General features: G+C 37.6%; 1 protein-coding gene across 7 annotated transcripts in view; it reads right to left on the bottom strand.

Moving 5' to 3' along the window:
* Nucleotides 1–19,076, bottom strand: part of nfixb (nuclear factor I/Xb) — a 128,523-nt gene that overhangs the window by 11,963 nt on the left and 97,484 nt on the right. For 4 of the 7 annotated variants that reach the window (XM_058411026.1, XM_058411059.1, XM_058411041.1 and 1 more), the window contains 6 exons: nt 16,031–16,093; nt 14,292–14,366; nt 13,893–14,004; nt 13,563–13,598; nt 10,862–10,989; nt 7,835–7,909 (listed from right to left, as the gene is read on the bottom strand). In XM_058411026.1, the coding sequence (XP_058267009.1) occupies nt 7,835–7,909; nt 10,862–10,989; nt 13,563–13,598; nt 13,893–14,004; nt 14,292–14,366; nt 16,031–16,093 (489 nt within the window). The remainder of the gene's footprint in view (nt 1–7,834; nt 7,910–10,861; nt 10,990–13,562; nt 13,599–13,892; nt 14,005–14,291; nt 14,367–16,030; nt 16,094–19,076) is intronic. The other 3 variants (XM_058411068.1, XM_058411034.1, XM_058411077.1) reach the window with 3 other exon arrangements.

Raw genomic sequence — 19,076 nt, 5'->3', positions numbered from 1 at the left:
GGTAACTTTTGTGTGTACATGATTCATGACTGTACATCTCGTTCCATCAGCAAATACTGTATGCAATATTAGGCTAAAAATCTGAGAGGCTTAACACCATATATACCGTTCCCCAAAACAAAAACACAACAAAGATAGTTTCTGTCAATGTGGCAAACGCTGACTATCTAGAAACAATAAAAATTGGCCCAAAAAGATTTTAAAACCTGTTCATGGTTCAAGTTGCTTCTCTCGAGATAATAAGCTCTAGCAAGCTCCTTCTTGTAGCCTTATCTATAACATACACTACCTCTCCTCTGGTGCTTGGTTGGACTTTTCTTTGTGTTGTGTTCATGCTCTCTCCATCCTTATATCACTCATCCCACCTCCTCTCTCTAATGCTCTGCAACTGGACTATAATAAGCAGATATTCTGACTTTTTATTTTGACATGTTTTGAGGATTTCTAATAGTTTCTAAAACTGCCATTTACTCTGCATTCTCTTTGTCCTAATGCAATCCTACATATATGTCAATTTTACAACATCCACAATATTGTAGCCTAACTGCAGTTGATATTTTATTTCTACTAGTCTAAGCTTGTTAGGAGATAAACTAGTACACTAGGCCCTGTACAGAAGAACAAGAACAGAAGCTGGATTTATACTCATACCTGTAATAATCACTGCCTTTTGATCTGGTCTGATCTCCTTTCCACATGGATTTCTATTTAATTAAAATAGCTACCTTCTTTTTCTTTCTATAAAAAAATATATACTTCCATCCCATATCCCATACACATTTTTCATCCCAGTATGCTTTCTGTGTACACAGTACTTATGCGGCTCAAGCATTTATTTGTTTAATTTAAGTTAAGCCGTCTTGCACTGATAGATACTTTCCATAGTTCATTATTAGCAGCACAGTATATTAAAAAAATTCCTCATCATATCTTTTCCTCACATTATACATAAATTCTTACTCCAGAAACTCTTCCTTTAACGTCAAATCTCCCACTTCTTAGTCACATTTTTATTCCTTTTGTTCCTTCTCTTTTTTCTTTCCATCTTTCTTGCTAATTGTACATCTCTAGTCAAGTCTTTCCTCAGCTCTTCTTCTCTGATCAGATCAGATCTACTGACCTCACTTTGTTCTGTTTCCATCATCTGGAGAAAGACTGACTGAAAAATTTTTTTTTTTAAATGATAGCATCTAGAATCTAGAAAAGGATGCAGCTACACAACTCTATTAGACATTTAGGTGACCAGTGTCATAAACCACTGACGGAATCTGTCCAAATATGCAAACAATATATATGACAGTTCATATCAACATAAAGGTGAACAAAATAATGTGTACTGATATAAAGTACATAAAGAAACTCTCCTTCACACTTCTAAGTCTTTGCAGAGTTGACACACTGTTCTTTCAGAACATGCTGTACTCTGAGTGCGGCCCGAGCCGGCAGCCCGAGTCTGCAACTTGGCGCCAGACGAAGAGGAAGACAGGAGGGGAGCGAGGGATGTGCGAATAATGAGGGAGGAAGTGTGAGAAATGGAGGGAGAGAGGAGGCGATGACATGTGCCCTTAGTATATAACGGTACATTAAAGTGTCCTCCCGATTCTATAAACGTCGGCCTGAAAGCCACAGGGCCCGAGCTCAGGCCGCCGAGCGTTTCCAACGTTTGGCGCAAACAAGTGAGCTAAGTATATGCTGGGCTTACCAAGTGACCCAGAAACACAGCCAAATGTGTCAGGGCTGAGGAAATAAAAAATGAGTCTGTTTTATGATCAAGACTTGTGGCTAGTTTTGAGGGAAATTAGTTTGATATACGGTAATCCAAACACACAATTTAAGATTCTGGGGTTTCAGGCCGTGGCAGAATGATGGTTAAAATTTCCTAGACCTGTAAGAATTAGCCACATTGCATTACTGTGAAATCTAACGATGGACTTTGCTCTCTTATTTCTCTCTTTTTCTCATTCTCTCACTAAATCTATAAGGTCTTCAGTACCTGAGATTCAAAGATTAGGGAGCCTAAAGATCATCCCAAAAGAGTAATAAAGAGTAAACAGGTAAACTGTTTACATGCAGTAATATTAAGCTTGCACATCCCAGGAGTACTGTACAAGATCTGGTTGTGAAAAGTGACAAAAAAAATCACCATCTCATGTTTTATTAGAATGAGGAGTGTGTAATTTAAAGACAGTAGAGCTAGAAATAGTGATTGATAGATAGATAGATAGATAGATAGATAGATAGATAGATAGATAGATAGATAGATAGATAGATAGATAGATAGATAGATAGGGAAATTCATGAACACAAACTTGCATACAAATTTTAAGAGAGATTTTAAAAGCCATAAAGCCATGATCTGACTCGCATTTCATTCTTCTCGATTTCATTTTAATCTAGTTTGCTCGCACACAGAGCTTTTGCATTTCCACTTTCGCCGCTCAAAGCATTGCTTGAGTGTTCAACGTTTCCTTAAAGTTCTTTAATTCATATCCAAATATACTGTACACATCTACTACAATAAACATATAGACAACAGACATTACACATTATAATTCATAAAACAGTAATGTCTGACCTGCATGACATGGCTAAAACGTTCATGCTTATTTTCCCCAATACTGAAATTTACAAACTTTAGCACAATGAATCATTCCTGCGCTTTATCTTTATATCCGCTAAACCCAACAGAAAACATTTCAAATTATAATTCTACTTTCCTTTAAATAACAAATCTCGCTATAACAAATCCCTCAGTCACAATAATTGTGTATAAATCAATTTAGATGATAAATATGACAAACTATGATATTAAAATATATGATAAATATGCTGAAACATGGCTTTAAGGATGTAATTTAGTAAGGTTACTTCAGACAGTTAAATGTATGAAATAAAAATTGCAATGGCTCATGCATAATCAAATAAGGGTATTTGATTAACTCAGTTTTACTAACTAAATTAACTAAAAATAGTATTATAGAAAATTGTATTAAAATTACGATTATTTAATATTATTCAAATGATTAAATTATATTATCAAAGTGTTTTTTTTAATGTCTTTAATTACAATTCTGCAGTCTTGTTTAAGAATTTAAAATCTACCTAAGTGTATTTCATATATGGCAAATAAACAAACAAACAAACAAATAAATAAATAAATTCATAGAATTCAAAATTTGATTCCATGATGGTGAATTAATTAATCTGGTAACATATGCGTCTCTGTCAGTGGCCGGAAACAGACGCCAAATAAAAGGCTTTGGAGTTAAAGCTGACAGAAGTTTCTATGATCTCCTCTTTCCTGTCTACACATATGTGACTGCGTGTGCGTGTGTGTGTGTGTGCGCGTGCATGTGTGTTTCATTTGTTATTTCTCTTTCTCTGTCCAGTTCCTGGCATTATGCATCAGCAGACTGGCAGCCAATCAAATGCTCCCATGACCCTCTAGTCTCGCCACACTAACAAGCTGGCCAGCAGACAAACCTTGAGCTGTCACACAACGGCACATGTGAAACTAGAACACTTATACAACACAAGTTTTGTCCCTGTGCTCACACACACACACACAAAGAAGAAACTAATTCGTCTGAGCACGCATGAAAGCAGCCACATATTGCAGCAACTGCACATGGCCTTGTCTCCTGGCTGACACGAGCGCACATGCAGATGCATAAACACAGAGTGTGCTCTTCTACCGCGGCTCAGTCGCTAGCTGTGGGACGGACGGTACACGTGGAACAAGCTGAAGGAGGCTAAATGAACAGGAGAGGGATGAGTAAAATGAACTGGATGTTAAGGGAGTCCTTACAATGCTGTACAAAGAGCCAGCCCTAATGATGAACGACATCGCCTCATTCAGGTACTGAATCACCTTTGGAGCATAGCGGAGCGTCACTCACAATCACAAACGCACAAAACACCCCCCGCCCCCAACCTCCCAATCAGCACCACTACCATCATCATTGCGCTAACAGATGTCTTCTGTAACACAGTAGCTCCCATAGCTGTTGACACATGGAGGCACCATCTGGACCAGAGTGCTGCTTATCTCCAGATTGTGTGTGTGTGTGTGTCTGTGTGTGTGTGGCATATTTTGAAGACATAAAGCCTATAGCCTTACAGAGAGAACACCTGAGTGTATTTGTGCTTGTTTGTTTGTTTGGGTTGTTGTGTGTGTGTGTGTGTGTACGTGTGTTTACAGGCGCTAGGTCTCAAGGCAGGGCTTCAGTAACCCACCAGCTAAAGTATCATTTACTTAAACACACAAAACACACACAGGCATAAGTGGCTGCCAGTGCACTTGTGTATTATGGTAATTAATCCCTATTAATAATTATTGGGCAAACAGAGGGAGAAGTAAATATTACCAGCTGTAAGAACCCTTTAGAACCTTTCAGAAAAGCTAATGGTATTCTTGTTTGTAATTGAGACAAACTCACACTTCAGCATTTTCAGTAATGTTTGGGAGCCTGGAGATTTCTAATAAAACACCTTATTTTCCTTCGATTCAATGGGAAATCCAGTGCTATATTCCTGCTTCTTGCTTACCTCTGGGATAACACAACTCTGTATGTATTCAGATCAATACAGTAGATAGATTATGAGTTACAGCAACCAATCAGGGAATTTATCACAATTCCAAAAATTTAAACACTGAATATTACACTGAGGCTCTGATGAAAATTATTTACTGCATACAGTAAAGTCTGTATGTAGTCTGAGACCACTAATAAAAAATCCTTCTGTTTTGCATTTGTTTCTTAATCCAAATCTTTTCATTTCATTACTGTATATTATCAGGTACAACTTAAGTGAAAAGCAGAGTCTTTAATATTTAGATGAATTTTAGAATTTCTCTGTATTTTGTGTTACGCAAAGAGTACATTCAAGCTGGCTTAGGCTCCAAAGGTTTGGTAAAAATCTATATTAAATTATCAATATTAGATAAAATCCACGGTCTATGTCATTTGATCACGTCCTTCTGACGTTTTGTATAAAATCTGACCTTTAATATAAATTAAATAACACTGATAACATCACATATTTGCTTGACTTTCAATAGAAACCTAAAAATAGTACAGAAACCTGAATATTGAAAGTTTAAAACGTTTCAAAATTTTAAAACCAAAAATAATTTTCAGATTTTCGTTGTGGTCTCGATGTGGTTTTGGACAACAGGCTCTACTTTATATACTTATATAGTTTAATATTTTACATACTATCCATGTACTACAGCAGTATTCCCAACCCTTGTCCTGGAATACCTCCTAAATTGTGTAGGATAAGAGATACCAGCATTGACAACCTGTTTCTCAGAGGATCTTTGGGCCAGTGTCAATGCTGATTGTCTCCTCCCACAATCACCAAAGATAACCAGTATTACCAATCTCAACCCCTCCCCTTTTCCCCACTCGAACTGTGGCATCCCAATTTAAATTTATAATATTTATAACTATATTCGTATATAATAACTACATTCACGATGTTCAATATTTACAATGTAACATCATATAGATACTTTAATCTAAAAATGATTAGACTCTTGAAGTTATGCATGAAAAGCCCATTATCCAATAAGAGCTGAGCTGAACTACACTGTATAGCCAAAAGTATGTGGGCATCTGACCATCACAACCGTACCTAGGCCTTCCCAAAACTGCTGCCACAAAGTTGGAGCCACAAAATTGTATAGGATGTCTGGCGTAGCATTGATAATTTCCCTAAGAACAAAGAGCTCAAACATGTTCCAGCATGAAAATTCCCCTGTTTAAAAAGCGTGGCCCATAATGACAAGATTCGCCAAGATTCGTGTAAAACATCTCAGGGGTCCTGCACAAAGCCCTGACCTCAAACCCACTGAACACCTTTGGGATGAACTGGAACACTAACTGCATGCCAAAACTACTAAACCAACATCAGTGCCTGATCTCACTAATGCTCTTGTGGCTGAATCCCCACAGCCATGCACCAAAATCTAGTGGAAAAAGAGTGAAGGTTATTATAACAGAAATGGGGACTAAATTTGGAATATGTGTCAGGTGTCCACATACTTCTGCCAACAATAGTTTTGATAGAATAGTATTTATTTCATGTAAAATTTTGCTACTCAGGGTCATTGGTTGGGATGATCTTTAATTCTGCACAAATTTGGTAGTATGGAGGGTTTGATAACTGAAAAACAATTGTAGACAAAAAAAAAATGAAATCTGCCATTCTATCAAAGGACCTTTTACATTTTCAGGATTCAATTAAAATTTGCAGCTTTATTTACTTATTTTCTCTTTCATTTACTATTTATTATTTCTTTACAAACTGTCATGGAAGTATATGATGTGCAAGGAAGCTGTAAGTGTACAGGACACTTCTATCCATCTAACCCATGGTAATTTGTAGTATTCATGTATAAAAATTTGACTATAAGTCACTATAAGTGCTATAAAATAACCTTCTGTGGTCCATTCTGAAGTGATCACGACTACGCCCTACTTCCTCAAAAGGCCTTTCACGGTAATTACTCAAGGTAAGTTCCTCTGTGTAGGGGTTGAACACAACATTTGTAAAACACTTCAACATCATTTTTCAGAGCTGACAGCTGGTATCTACTGTTACACAGTCGCTGACAGTTATATAAACAATTATTAGAATTGAATGATGAATAGATAGACTTCCACATTTCGCTGTTACTCTTCAGTTAGCCTGAATTTCTAAAATGTTCTAATTTACAAACAGAAACAACTACCGGAACTGCAGCAGCATCATAATCCCTCTATTGTTCTACTCAGACTAACAAACATTTTGTAGCCAGGGATTGCTGTGACTATAAATATATATTCCATGGACCTCTTCAGTACAGATTTATTATGAACCTAATCCAGCTATTTACGTGTTACGTTTATTATTTAAGTGTGTACAGTAGTATGCTGGAGGGTTTTCATATTACTACACTAGAAATTCCAAGTTTTTGAGTCATCAGACCCCAGTTTGCTTGGTGATTGTGTAATGCACCTCTATGTTACGAATACCAGTATCTTTAAAAATACAAATATGTGATAAGATATATAGAATGCAGGAGGTCACTTTTAGTTTAGCCTTCTACGCATATAATGTATAGCCATGTATGGTGCTAGATGCTTCGAAACTCAAATGCAAACCAAATACAGCCCCTGCTGTTAGTTTTCCTTGCAACGCCATGCCCCAAAACACATGACTAGGCTACTCCTAAATGGTAACGCCAGAGGAGGAGGTTTCTGGCAGGCAACTTGATTAGCAGGAAATTAGAGACACTCCTTGTCATTTTTGATTTTGTCTCGTTTATAGAACCTGGGGTGCCAGAGAAACCTGAGTTTCCCTCCGAAGCAGTTATTTTATTGAAGCTGCCAGGGTCTGAGGAGAAGTGCCCCATCTAATATATAACAGTGTTCTGATTTAAAAAGTCAATGACCCTAGAGAAGTAGTAATGGATGGAGAAAACAGAGAGCCTGAAATACTGGATACTTACTGGAGCACAGTGAATATCTGAACCATGTTCTAAACAAAACACAATTATTCAATTTATCTATGAACTTCCTGAACAAGCTTGCCATGAATTTGATGACATGATTGGAACTGGGGGAAAAAACAACATTATTGATAATAAGCAATAGAAAAGGATAAGGAGGGATAGGGTATAGTGACAGAAATGTAGAGAGAGAGAGAGAGACAGAGAGAGAGAGAGATGGAACCAGAAAGAAAGAGACACAAAAAGGAATAGAAACATTGAGGCAGAAGAACAGTCACTTTGGATTCAGGTTGTGAGTGGTGTAGAGCAGTAAAGATGAGGGTAATGTGGTCTAACCATGGTAAGGAAACTGCACGCCATCGCTCTCATGTTTAATCTTCCTCTCCTGCATACTGGCCAAATGGTGCTGCACTGAAAAACCCAAACAGGGAAGAAGGGCAGAGTTAACAATATGACAGAGAGAAAGAAAGAGACTTTTGGGATAGAGGAAATCACGGGGCAGTGTTATTTCATTTTACATCAGACACATGGTGATAAGCTCTACAGTTTGTCTTGTACTATATTACTATTTACATTCTAGCTTGTATGCACTCGAACAAAAGCCAATCACACTAAATATCCAAGATTGTACATATGGAAACAATTCTCAGACAAAGAGAGTGAGGGGGAGAGAGAGAGAGAGAGAGAGAGAGAAGGGGAGGGGCAGGTACAGTATGGAAAATTTTGGCAATAAAAAAAAAAGGAATTAATCATGTACTTTTTCAAATCTTGTGTCTTATTCAGCATTAATACAGGAAACATTGTACATATAAATGTTGCATGAATGGAATGACTGAGCGATCATATGGACACAAAGAAACAACTGTACTCTTCATCTTTCTGGAAACTTCCATTCTACAGGGTGTGAAGTCCATTATGTAACTTGCTTATGAAAGAAACAGCAGAGTGTCTCCAGAAGCAGTGCTGGTGCATGTGGGGGATTAGCGAAAGGGAAACAGATGCGAAAAATGTGGTTATGTTGTGGCAATGCAGTCGATACCACATCCCAGACACCATGATCATCTACTGGACTGACTTTATAAGACTGAAATGATATTTATGACCTTTAAACAGTTCTCCCCCAACCTTAAATTCAAGAGAAAATGCAAAAAAGAAAGGACTTTCTAGATGATTTATGGCTACTTTTTAGAATATCCAATATGTACACCCCATCTTGCAATAAAACTGAGATTATATATTAATAAATGTCACAAAAAGTAGTGCAGTAACATTCCTACACATCTTCACCCACACACACACACAGCAGGCCTGACCACTGAACACTCACACATAAACACACACACTCACACTTCATGCATGCAGTTTTAGCTCTCTTCCCTCTGTTAGCCCAAAATAAAATATGAAGAAGTAGCTAATTTGTATTATTAATATTAAACACTAGCATGTCCTTAGTGTTAAATAATTGCCTGTAGCTCTGCTAAGAAAAACACAGGCTTATTGTGCTCTGTCTAATATTTTACAGTATCGTTTATATAGTAACAAATTGTATAATGGACACTTCATGTTAACAGACGTAGTAGAAAAAATTGTAATGGTTGATGTGATGGAAAGGTTGGTTTTTATCTATTTCAGAAGGAGTCTTCACTACTGATGCTTTTTCGGACAATCCGAGGTTAAACACAGATGGCTTTTTAATCTTATTAACAGCTGTATATAGCTGTTATAACATAACTGATTAGAGGGTTTGGAAGGTGTTACTTCTATCATGGACATTTTCCGTAATACTAAAGGGTTAAAACATATTATATGGCCAAATGTTTGAGCCTTTCACACAATCCAATCCAAAATGAGTCCCCTCTTTGCTATGATAATAACCGCCACTCCTCTGGGAAGGATTTGCACTAGATTTTGGAGTGTGGCTGTGTGGATTTGCCCAATCAGCCACAAGAGTATTAGTGAGGTCAGGAACTGGCGTGGGGCGAGAAGGCATGAGTAATATTCATAGCGATTTCAAGGTACATAGTGAAGACTTTTCCCAAAACGTTTGCTGTGTCTCATTTATCCGCAGTTATGTTTTAATGTTTAGTGTGAGTTTTACTATAATTTTTTATTATAAATCAAACTTTACTTATTACATTATACCTAAATATTTAATCGCACCTCTTGTTAAACTGAGAGAAAATGTATTAGTTTAATCAGAATTGAAAAAATAGTACATTTTTGTATCCCGCATTTGCATCCCACTGCCACCACAATTACTTGTAAACCATTAAAATGTGTTAAATTATGTAATATAAACAATTTTTTTTTTTACTTTTTATTTATATTTTCAACCAGATGATCAACCAGATCATTGCAAGTCCTGATTCAAAAACACGAACAACATGAACGCATAAATCCTAATTGTGAACGTAATCAGATACAAAGGTTTACATTGCTGTTATTCATTATAGCAAATTTCACCCATTATTATTATTATGTTTTTTTTTTGTTTTTTTTTTTAGATTAAACTGTAACCCACATGTCTACACAATCTATCCACCCCTCTCTACCCCGTCCATCTAGGGAAAAGTAAATAAACAGCATTTCTGTGGTGAGTTGTGATGGTACATTGGCAAGAATTTTGAGTTGTAATCATTAGTTCCTGTCTACTTTGGTGGGTAACGAGTAGGTGGGGAGAAGGAAATGATTAAATAAAACAGTAAAAAGAGACATACAGTGTGTCTGAAATCACGTCCTCATTCATTCACTATATGGGATGAGGTGTACATCTGGACACATCATCACACCATGCTCCTAAGAGAACTAATTTTCTAGTAAACTTAGACACCATATATAGAGGCGCTGTAAAGGGATTTGCTGTATTAATGGACATGTTGCCATTAGGTTGTTGAAAAGTTTGAGCTAAAAGAAATTGTGGGCAATATTGTGCATCGGTTGTACACTTTATGGTAAATAAAGTAAAAAATACAGTACACTATATGGTGTGAAAAAAGGAAAGAATTCAGACACCATAACAGAGAGACAGTGAGAGAGACAGTGAGAGAGAGAGAGAGAGAGAGAAGAGAGGCACTGATTGGCTGAAATGGGTAGGTGGAGAAGAGAAAGTATAAACAAAGAGTGGTCGAGTCACACAGCCAGTCTGCTAGCTCAGCTTAAAGTATTTGCTGTGATTCCTGATCTGAATGCTATAGCTTACTTTTTATTCAGCATCAACTCTTAACCAAAAAGTGCAGTCAAAATCTCACAGTTTGGAAATATTGTTTCATAGGAGATGCATTAACATTAATGTTTTGATGTTGGCTGTGTGAAGAGACTAAAAATTAAGATGATATACACGTGTGTGTGTGCATGTGTGTGTACCTGCATCCACATCGTTAGGCCAACCACTGGGCTGTGAGCCTCCGGGTGCAGGGGAACGGCCCGAGTAGAACACATCATCCACTGGGCTCTCCATTTCACTGTCATCAATGGACTTGCGCTTGTTTGAGCTGAGAGAGAGAGAGAGAGAGAGAGAGAGAGACAGAGAGAGAGAGAGAGACAGAGAGAGAGAGAGAGAGAGAGAGAGAGAATGAAAACTATAGATATTGCACAGATTTGGTGGAAGGTGGGCACTGCTTTGCCGTAAAATCTGTGACCTGGAAAGCGGTCACTTAAATCGAGTTTCTATACATGTAATCAATTAGTCAAGAGATGATTTGATGTTGATTTTCCTTCATTTTTGTTGCTGTCTCACAGTTTTAGGATCTTTGGTTTCATCCTGAGCTTGTGCTGCTGTCTATGTGGAGTTTCTCTAAATGCCTCTCTTCATATCCACTTGAATTTGTTCATTAACGCCTGGAATGAATGAATGAACTACATTTACGGCATTTGGCAGATGTCCTTATCCAGAGCGACTTAAAGATTTTGAAGTCTCTATCAATGAATAAATCGCTACTTAAACAGTTCACTGGGTCACAGACTATGAAGAACTGGAGAACCATATTTCTTAGCTAACTGATGACGTTTGGGGTGAGAGGAACATTCTGTAAATTTCATTCCTTTAATCAATTATGTTGAGTAACGTGTCCTCAGCATCATTTCTGATAAGTTCTTAAAATAAGTAATAAATAAAGAACTTTATTTGTACATTTTGGGGATAGAAGTCTAATCCATCAGCCAGCAAAGATCATAACTCTTAAAATCTCATTACCTGATTTGGAACTATTATATTTTGCTAGTACATAGTACATAGTAAATTAAATATAATTAAGTAATAATCTAGTGATAATCAGTGACAACCAAGACCATCCAACATATTCAAAAGTATTTTTGGTTCATAATATGTGTTAATGTTAACCACTTTGGCTAATGATGCGACATGAATCCAATAAAGTACACTTTGAAATGAAATTCAAGAGAGATGGAATAAAAATAAAGTATAATTGCATGGATTTAAAAAAATAAATATTATGTTGTATTAATGCCATAATATATAATGCATTTAGCATGTGATTAAAAAAAAAGAACATAAACATGCTTTCCTGATGAAAATAATACCATAACTTAAAGTCCTAATCCATCTGCCATCCCATATATCATGGCTGTCAAGCTGCAGTCCTGGAGATCCTCATTGTTAAGCGGACGGCTTAATTGTTGAGTGCACATTTTTAGCTCTCTTTGATACATCTCATTTTTATGGTGAAGGCCTTGTGGTGTTTAATCTGGAATGTAAAAGCGACCGTGTTGTGGTTCACGAGGACTGCAGGCTTCCATACAGAATATGTTAGGCTTGTTTGATATATTATTTGATACTAAGTTAATTATCCCCAGATGATCTTACATTGCCCCGGAATCATGTTGGCTCTGATTATGTACTCTTTTTAAAGCTTTATTTTTCCTTTCTTTTTTCAATTAATTTAAAATGATATAGAATACTGCAACCTTGATCTCCTTCACTGTGTCAGACTAATTGTGGGAAGAATGGATTGTAATCAGCAAGGAAGAAAATCCACTTATCTGGTGGAAAACACATGGGAAGAGTTTCCCTATCATGGTAAAACCCATGCCCAAGTACCAGCACTGCTAAAAAAACTGCAAGCCATTTATTTCAAATTCACAGAACAAATTCACAAAAAGACCCAGAAGCCTATAAACCTATAAACCACAAATACAATACGCACGTTTTAAGACTATCTCTGACTCACATTCTGAACAACTCTTACAAATCTGATGAGACTAGTTAAAGGCAGCTGTAATTGCGTATACACTTATCAACCAACGACAAATTACAGATATAGAACAAGATACAGAAAATTCTTCTTCTCAGGAAATGAATAGCTCAGAGTAGACCATCCAAATCATTTTCTTGTAATTTCTGTAATATCAACATGGTGCAGCATCCAAACAATTGGTTTGAGACACATACACCACACAAACCTGAGCGTGTTTCTGCATCCAGACGGTATTGCATGTAAATGACTATTTGGTATTATTTGATATCTTCTGAATCTTAGACTTGCTCCTAGCAAACAAATCAAGTTGATTGCCTTTGAGTTGAACTGTTTACGCTTTATTTGATGATGAGAGCGCAGTCCTGAGGCTTACTTTTTTGGCCAGAAACAGTTAAGTTCAGCCAAATGCTATGTAAGCTTATATTATATTATACTATTTGATTTTTATAGCTTATTGAAGACCTGCGTTCCTAATAAGCAAACTAAAGGTTTAAAGCTTGTAGATATATATACATATGTATGTAATTAACTGATTCCAGTTTTGACTCCATTGCTGATTAAAATCCTCTGAAAATTGCGCACACCTTAAACTTTTTGTACCTGGCATCTGACTTATGCCAACTTAGAATTTTAGCTTATTTCAGGTTAATTGAATCAAATTCTTTAAAAAAAAAAAAACTAAATTGTCATGAAAGGAAAAAATATATGTCAAACAAGCCTGGTGTGCACTGGTGTGAAGAAATGGACAGTGCTCAGATGTTCAGACTAAGACTCAGACACAGAGAGAGTTACTACACGACTCAGAGACAAAAAGAAGTGGTGTGCAGAGAAGAGCAGACTGTGGGGTGTACCTCCGAGGGAGACTGCCATACAGCTCCATTTCAGTCCTGCGGCGGCCCAGAAAATGAGGGAAAAGAATGTAGACAGAGAGAGAGAGAGAGTGTGTGTGTGCGTGTGTGAGAGAGATAGAGAGAGAGAGAGAGGGAAAAGCAAACAGTGAAAAGGGAAGAAATAGAGACAGACAGAGAAAAAGAGAGACAGCAGCATAAATGCAGAGATCATAGAGACAAGAACAGAAAAAAGAGAAAGCTGTGTCACAAATTAGAGAAAAGAGGGAAAGCACTGGCCAAGCACATTTACTCACATGCAGTAAGAGAACTTCATTGTGTGTGTGTGTGTACCTGGTCGATGGGGTGGATGTGATGGACCGGCGACCCAGGTTGATGTTGTAATATCCAGGACTGTCCAGGTCGGCCAGGGAGAAGTTGGGACCGGTAGCCGTGGCAACTGGAGCTAAAAGCAAGAAAGAACACCATTACTACCATCCCAGACTGAGTCACTTATTTCAATTTTTTAAAAATTTATTTTAAATGCATATGTATTGTAAGAAGTTCGGTACTGTCTTGGGGGTGGAGCTAATTTTTTTTCCGGAAAAATGACCTTTTTCATTACATTTACACATTTTTTATGTCTCTTTTAACCATTTAAAGAGCAGCATTTAGTGCCAGTTGTGAGATTATTCCATCACTCTATCTGAGGATGATACAGAAATGTAAAAAAGAAGAGAGGAAATGACTTACTCTGTGACACGCGGACCAGCTCGGCCACGTTCCACACTCCTGAAGTCACAAAGCAGTCCTGGAAACTCAAGTGTCCTGCAAGGGAGTAACAGAGAATGACACACACACACATACTCAAAAAAACGGCCTAACCACACAGACCGCATTGTTAAATTCATCCGTCTATTTATAATGTGCGCTGTCACAGCGGGACAATAACAGGATGGACGTTTTTGGTTAGTCCTGTTATGAGAGGCTCGCTTGACCGAGGTGTTCGGAGAAAAACTGAAGCTTAATGAGGATGCTAAACGTGGCCGAGGAACTGTGTGTTCAACTCCAGTTATTCAGCGGGCTTGTAATGATTTACAGAGAATTGACATAAACAATACTTAGACTGTGAATGAATCACTTATAAAGGAGCAATTTGTAATTTTTTAGAGCCCTCAGCATCCTGTGAGGCAACACTAAGGCCTTCCTCTGGAACTGAGGAACTGACTCAAAATCCTTGGCTGAAACTGTCTAGTGGAGACAGGGTTGAATGGATTTGTTATCAACTCTATAAAGCAAGTATAGTTTTTAAATCATATTTATGGCAATTTCACCAATTTAGTGTTTGATCATTTCCATGTGATGAGAGTATCGGAGTTATCCTACTTCCCAAGTGATAATTACGAGTAAGTCATGCTCAAATGCATTGATGTTAGAAAGAACACAAAACATGGATGACGCCAGGTTCATACATATGACTTGTATCTTAATTAGTTGGCTAGCTTGCTGATAATGGAATTTTGGTCAAATACAAGCTATTTTCACAAGCTATTGTACAACATGCGGAAACTGGTTGCTGATATACATTAATGAATATGACCAAAACGGCACACACTAACAATTCACTGCATTTGACATTATTCACAGAATAATGAACAAAACCTGTCACTGAGTACAAAAATTATACTCTGCTTTGGCATGCTGAAAGTTAAGGACTCTTCCCATGTCAGAAACTCTGACCTGAGAGTTTCCCAACCGTAATTATGACCTAAGGGGTCATTTATGTGCAACTTCCTAGTGGGTGACTTAATAATGTAATAATACAGACATAATAATACATACAAGTCATACCATGCACTGTGTATGTGTTTAGCAGACACTATAAGTAACTGGGTTATTGTTTCTAATCTCTCCACATGATCGTCTGGGGTCAGTGTGTGCATGCATGCGTGCACCAGCAATGTTGGAGCATGAGCTCAGTGCTGCTCTATTTGCGAACCATGTGGTTCCCATCAGCCAATCATGCCAGAGTGATTTATGAGCATTCAAGCAGCCTAGCAGTGCCTAACTACTATGAACTGGAATCACTTGGATGTGCGTGTGTGCAAATATGCACAATAGGTACAGTGTGTGTGCGTGTGTGGTGTGTGTGTGTGTGTGTGTGTGTGTGCGTAGGTATGTGTGTGTGTAAGAAAATGTTTCTGACCCAGGAAAATAACATTGCTTGAAGCATTCAATCAGATAACACTAGCTTAAATGAAATTTCCAATATGTCATATATTCTATAGGTTGCACCGTATAACATGAGCAGCTAGAAGGGGGCTGCAGTTTAAACATGCTTGACTCTTAAATATGCTTGATTTCTGACAGTAAAAACATGATCTCATCTGAGAATCTGAATCTACAAGCATATATTTTTTTTAAAGAAACGTAATAGTGCTTACATGGTTAAATACATAGGCATATACAGTATGGCTCTGTTCTAAGCTTACCATTGGGTGGCGGCTTGACGTCTGCTTCTCCTTGCTGGTTGGAGTTCTCTGATTGTCCAGATTCTGCAAAGAAATGACAAGGAGAGAATTAGGGACTGACTCTATGACCAAAACTCAGGGACTAAGCCAAGACTATGAAGACTTAGGTTCTTTCCACAATTTAATGCATGATGACGCAACAGCAAACTAATTGTACAAGCCATACACCAGATTTCAAAAATACTAGTTTCAGTTTAGCTGTCCTTTAAAGCCTAAAGACTAATGTCTAATCCTGTTTTGTATTAGTGTATTCATCAGTGCCTGTTTTGGCAGATGTTTCTGACAGCCTGTCACAGTGCATGCACTTACCTCACACCCTGAAAGTGTTGACACCCTCAAACTCCTCATAAAAATTCCTCATAAAACCTCAAATACGGGATACCCTTAAATTTCTGATGATAGGTGTAATGAGTACACTGCTATAAAGCCAGAGGCAAGTCCATTTTAGACACTGGTTTGCAAAAAAGGATCATATGCTGCACTCTATGCATCATATGGTGCAAAACAATTAACGACACTGACAATGGTGCCATTGTTAATCTATAGTTCCTTATACTCAATAAATCTGCTCAAATTACCCACAACTCTACAGTAAGAATTTAAATGAAGGCAGGTGAGTAATAAAACTATCAAAGACACACTATATGGCCAAAGGTTTGTGGATATCTGACCATCACTCGCATTTTTAAGCCTTTCTCAGACTGTTGCTACGTAAGATGTCTTTGTATGCTGCTGCTTTACAATTTCCCTTCACCAGAACTAAGTAAAAAGAAAAAAAGAAAGCTGTTCCAGCAAGACAGAGCAAAGACCTATGAAAACCAAGATTTGCCAAGGTTGGAGTGGAAGAAATTGAGTGTCCTGCACAGAGCCCTGACCTCAATCCCACTGATTTGATGATGAACTGGAACATTGACAGCACCACAGACCTTCTCACCCAGCATCAGTGCCTGACCTCACTAACGCTCTTGTGGCTGAATGAGCACAAATCTCTCCAACCATACTCCAAAATTTTATGGAAAGCATGTGGAAAGAGTGGAGGTTATTATGACAGCAAAAGTAAATCTGGAAAGAGATGTTCAACAAAGCACATACGGTTGTGATGGTGGTCTGTCCACAAACTTTTGGCAATATAGTGTATGATGCAAGGTGAAGTGTAGAGACAACACTGTCTTCCAAAACTGTTCTTGCTGCATAGTGTACTGCAAATAAAAAAGCATTTATTGAACATCTACCCTTATTATCGGGTTATAGAAGATGTGGACTGAACTTTGTGTGCAGCCATACAGACGTTTACAGAGGGTCTCTAATTAAACTGATATCAGAGAATCCAGAACCTTCTTGGATGTTGTACTTGGCTCAGATTCAGTGACATTCTTCCTGCTATCTAGTGTTTCAATAACCGTAAAATATACTGGAATATTCTTTAAAATAAGCACTGAATACTAACTAACCAACAAGCATCCTTCATTCTTTGACCAACAGCGTAGTGCAAATGTAAGCTCTGTATATCAGAAGCAGCAAAAGATATTGCTGCCATTGCAAGTGCTACAAAATGAGCCACAACAACAGTAACAGACGTAAATAATGGAAAGCTGATACAAAAAGAGGGACTGGCAAAATCAGAACGTGGAAGAAAACCAAGAAACCTTTTTTCCCCTCGCTTGCTCCCTTTCTCGTTGCATGCGCTTCGGTCGCTCTGCGGAATCCTGGCAGCCATCTTAGCATTTGGCAGCCATCTTAGCACTAGTGGTGTCAGAGAATTCCTGCTAGCTTAACATTTGCAAACACCCTCACTAATACACGGACACACAGCTCGGAAAAAAGACAAAAATACCTCCTTTAATGTAGTGTCTAGATACATAAAAATATGTCTAAAGCTATACAACTACATTCAGACAGCTAAATGCTAATCCATCTGACAGCTAAATGCTAATCCAGAGTCACATACACGAATATATGAATTTTCATTTATGGCCAAGTTTTTTTTTTTAACAATCATATGCAGACATTTATGTACAGAAAAAGAGCTATAGCTATCTTTTAACCCCAGAGCACAATTTCTAAGGCAGATTTTTAAGTGAGACAGGGACATGAGCTATAAAATGCTTAGCAAATGTAAGGTTTTCGAGTGATTTTCTGCATGTAGTCATACGCCACCACCAAAATCTGTATTTAGCTCTAACAAAAGAGCTGAATCTTACAGAAAAGTGAAAGCATCAGTTAAATTTAAAACGTGGAAATAGATCAAATTAAACAAATATACCGAATGAATTAAACAAAAAAGTAAATAACTTAATTAGAAGTCAAGATAATGTTTGAGAATTTATTGTTATGAATGCTGTAGAGCTTTCCTACCATTACATACAACATTACTCAGATGAAATTGAACAAGATCCAATATCAGATATCTTTGCACAGATGACATGATTTGTAATAGTATTTATACACATTAGCATGAATTTCATTGGATGTTTTTTGTTTATATAATAAATCAAGTTAACTGGACAGGAATGTGACTGGAATGGTATCCAGGCCAAACAAATCTATGTGTTACATCATTTTCTCCTAACTAAAGTAGTAATATTACAGAAGTATTTTTCACCTCTTCTCCCAGATTTCTCCCCCTAGTGGTGTGCAGAACTGAACATGGATGAGGATTCTGGGTCTTCAACGAGCTCTAATCCAATTACAAGACACATTAATGGAGCCTTACTGTGCAGAGCTGGACCAGAGTGAATGGAAAAGCTCATGCTATTGGACGGAGACAAAAACGAGGCGAGCAGGGGGCAACTCACCCTCATGCTCACAATGGAGGCTCTGTCCATTATTAGAGCTGAAGCCCTGTGGTGTCCAGCCACTGCTGTTATCAGCAAATCACAATACACCCTCCATACACACACAACAAACACATAAACACACACAGCTCACTAATGTATCCAAAAAAAATTAAAAAAAATGCCCAGCACCATCCTTATCAATCCAGCACACTCACCCAGAGGACCCCTGA

This window comes from Hemibagrus wyckioides, linkage group LG02 (genome assembly GCF_019097595.1).
Source record: "Hemibagrus wyckioides isolate EC202008001 linkage group LG02, SWU_Hwy_1.0, whole genome shotgun sequence".
Classification (NCBI taxonomy): domain Eukaryota; kingdom Metazoa; phylum Chordata; class Actinopteri; order Siluriformes; family Bagridae; genus Hemibagrus; species Hemibagrus wyckioides.
Note: the sequence above shows the minus strand (reverse complement) of the source record. Positions and strands in the feature narration are given on the sequence as shown.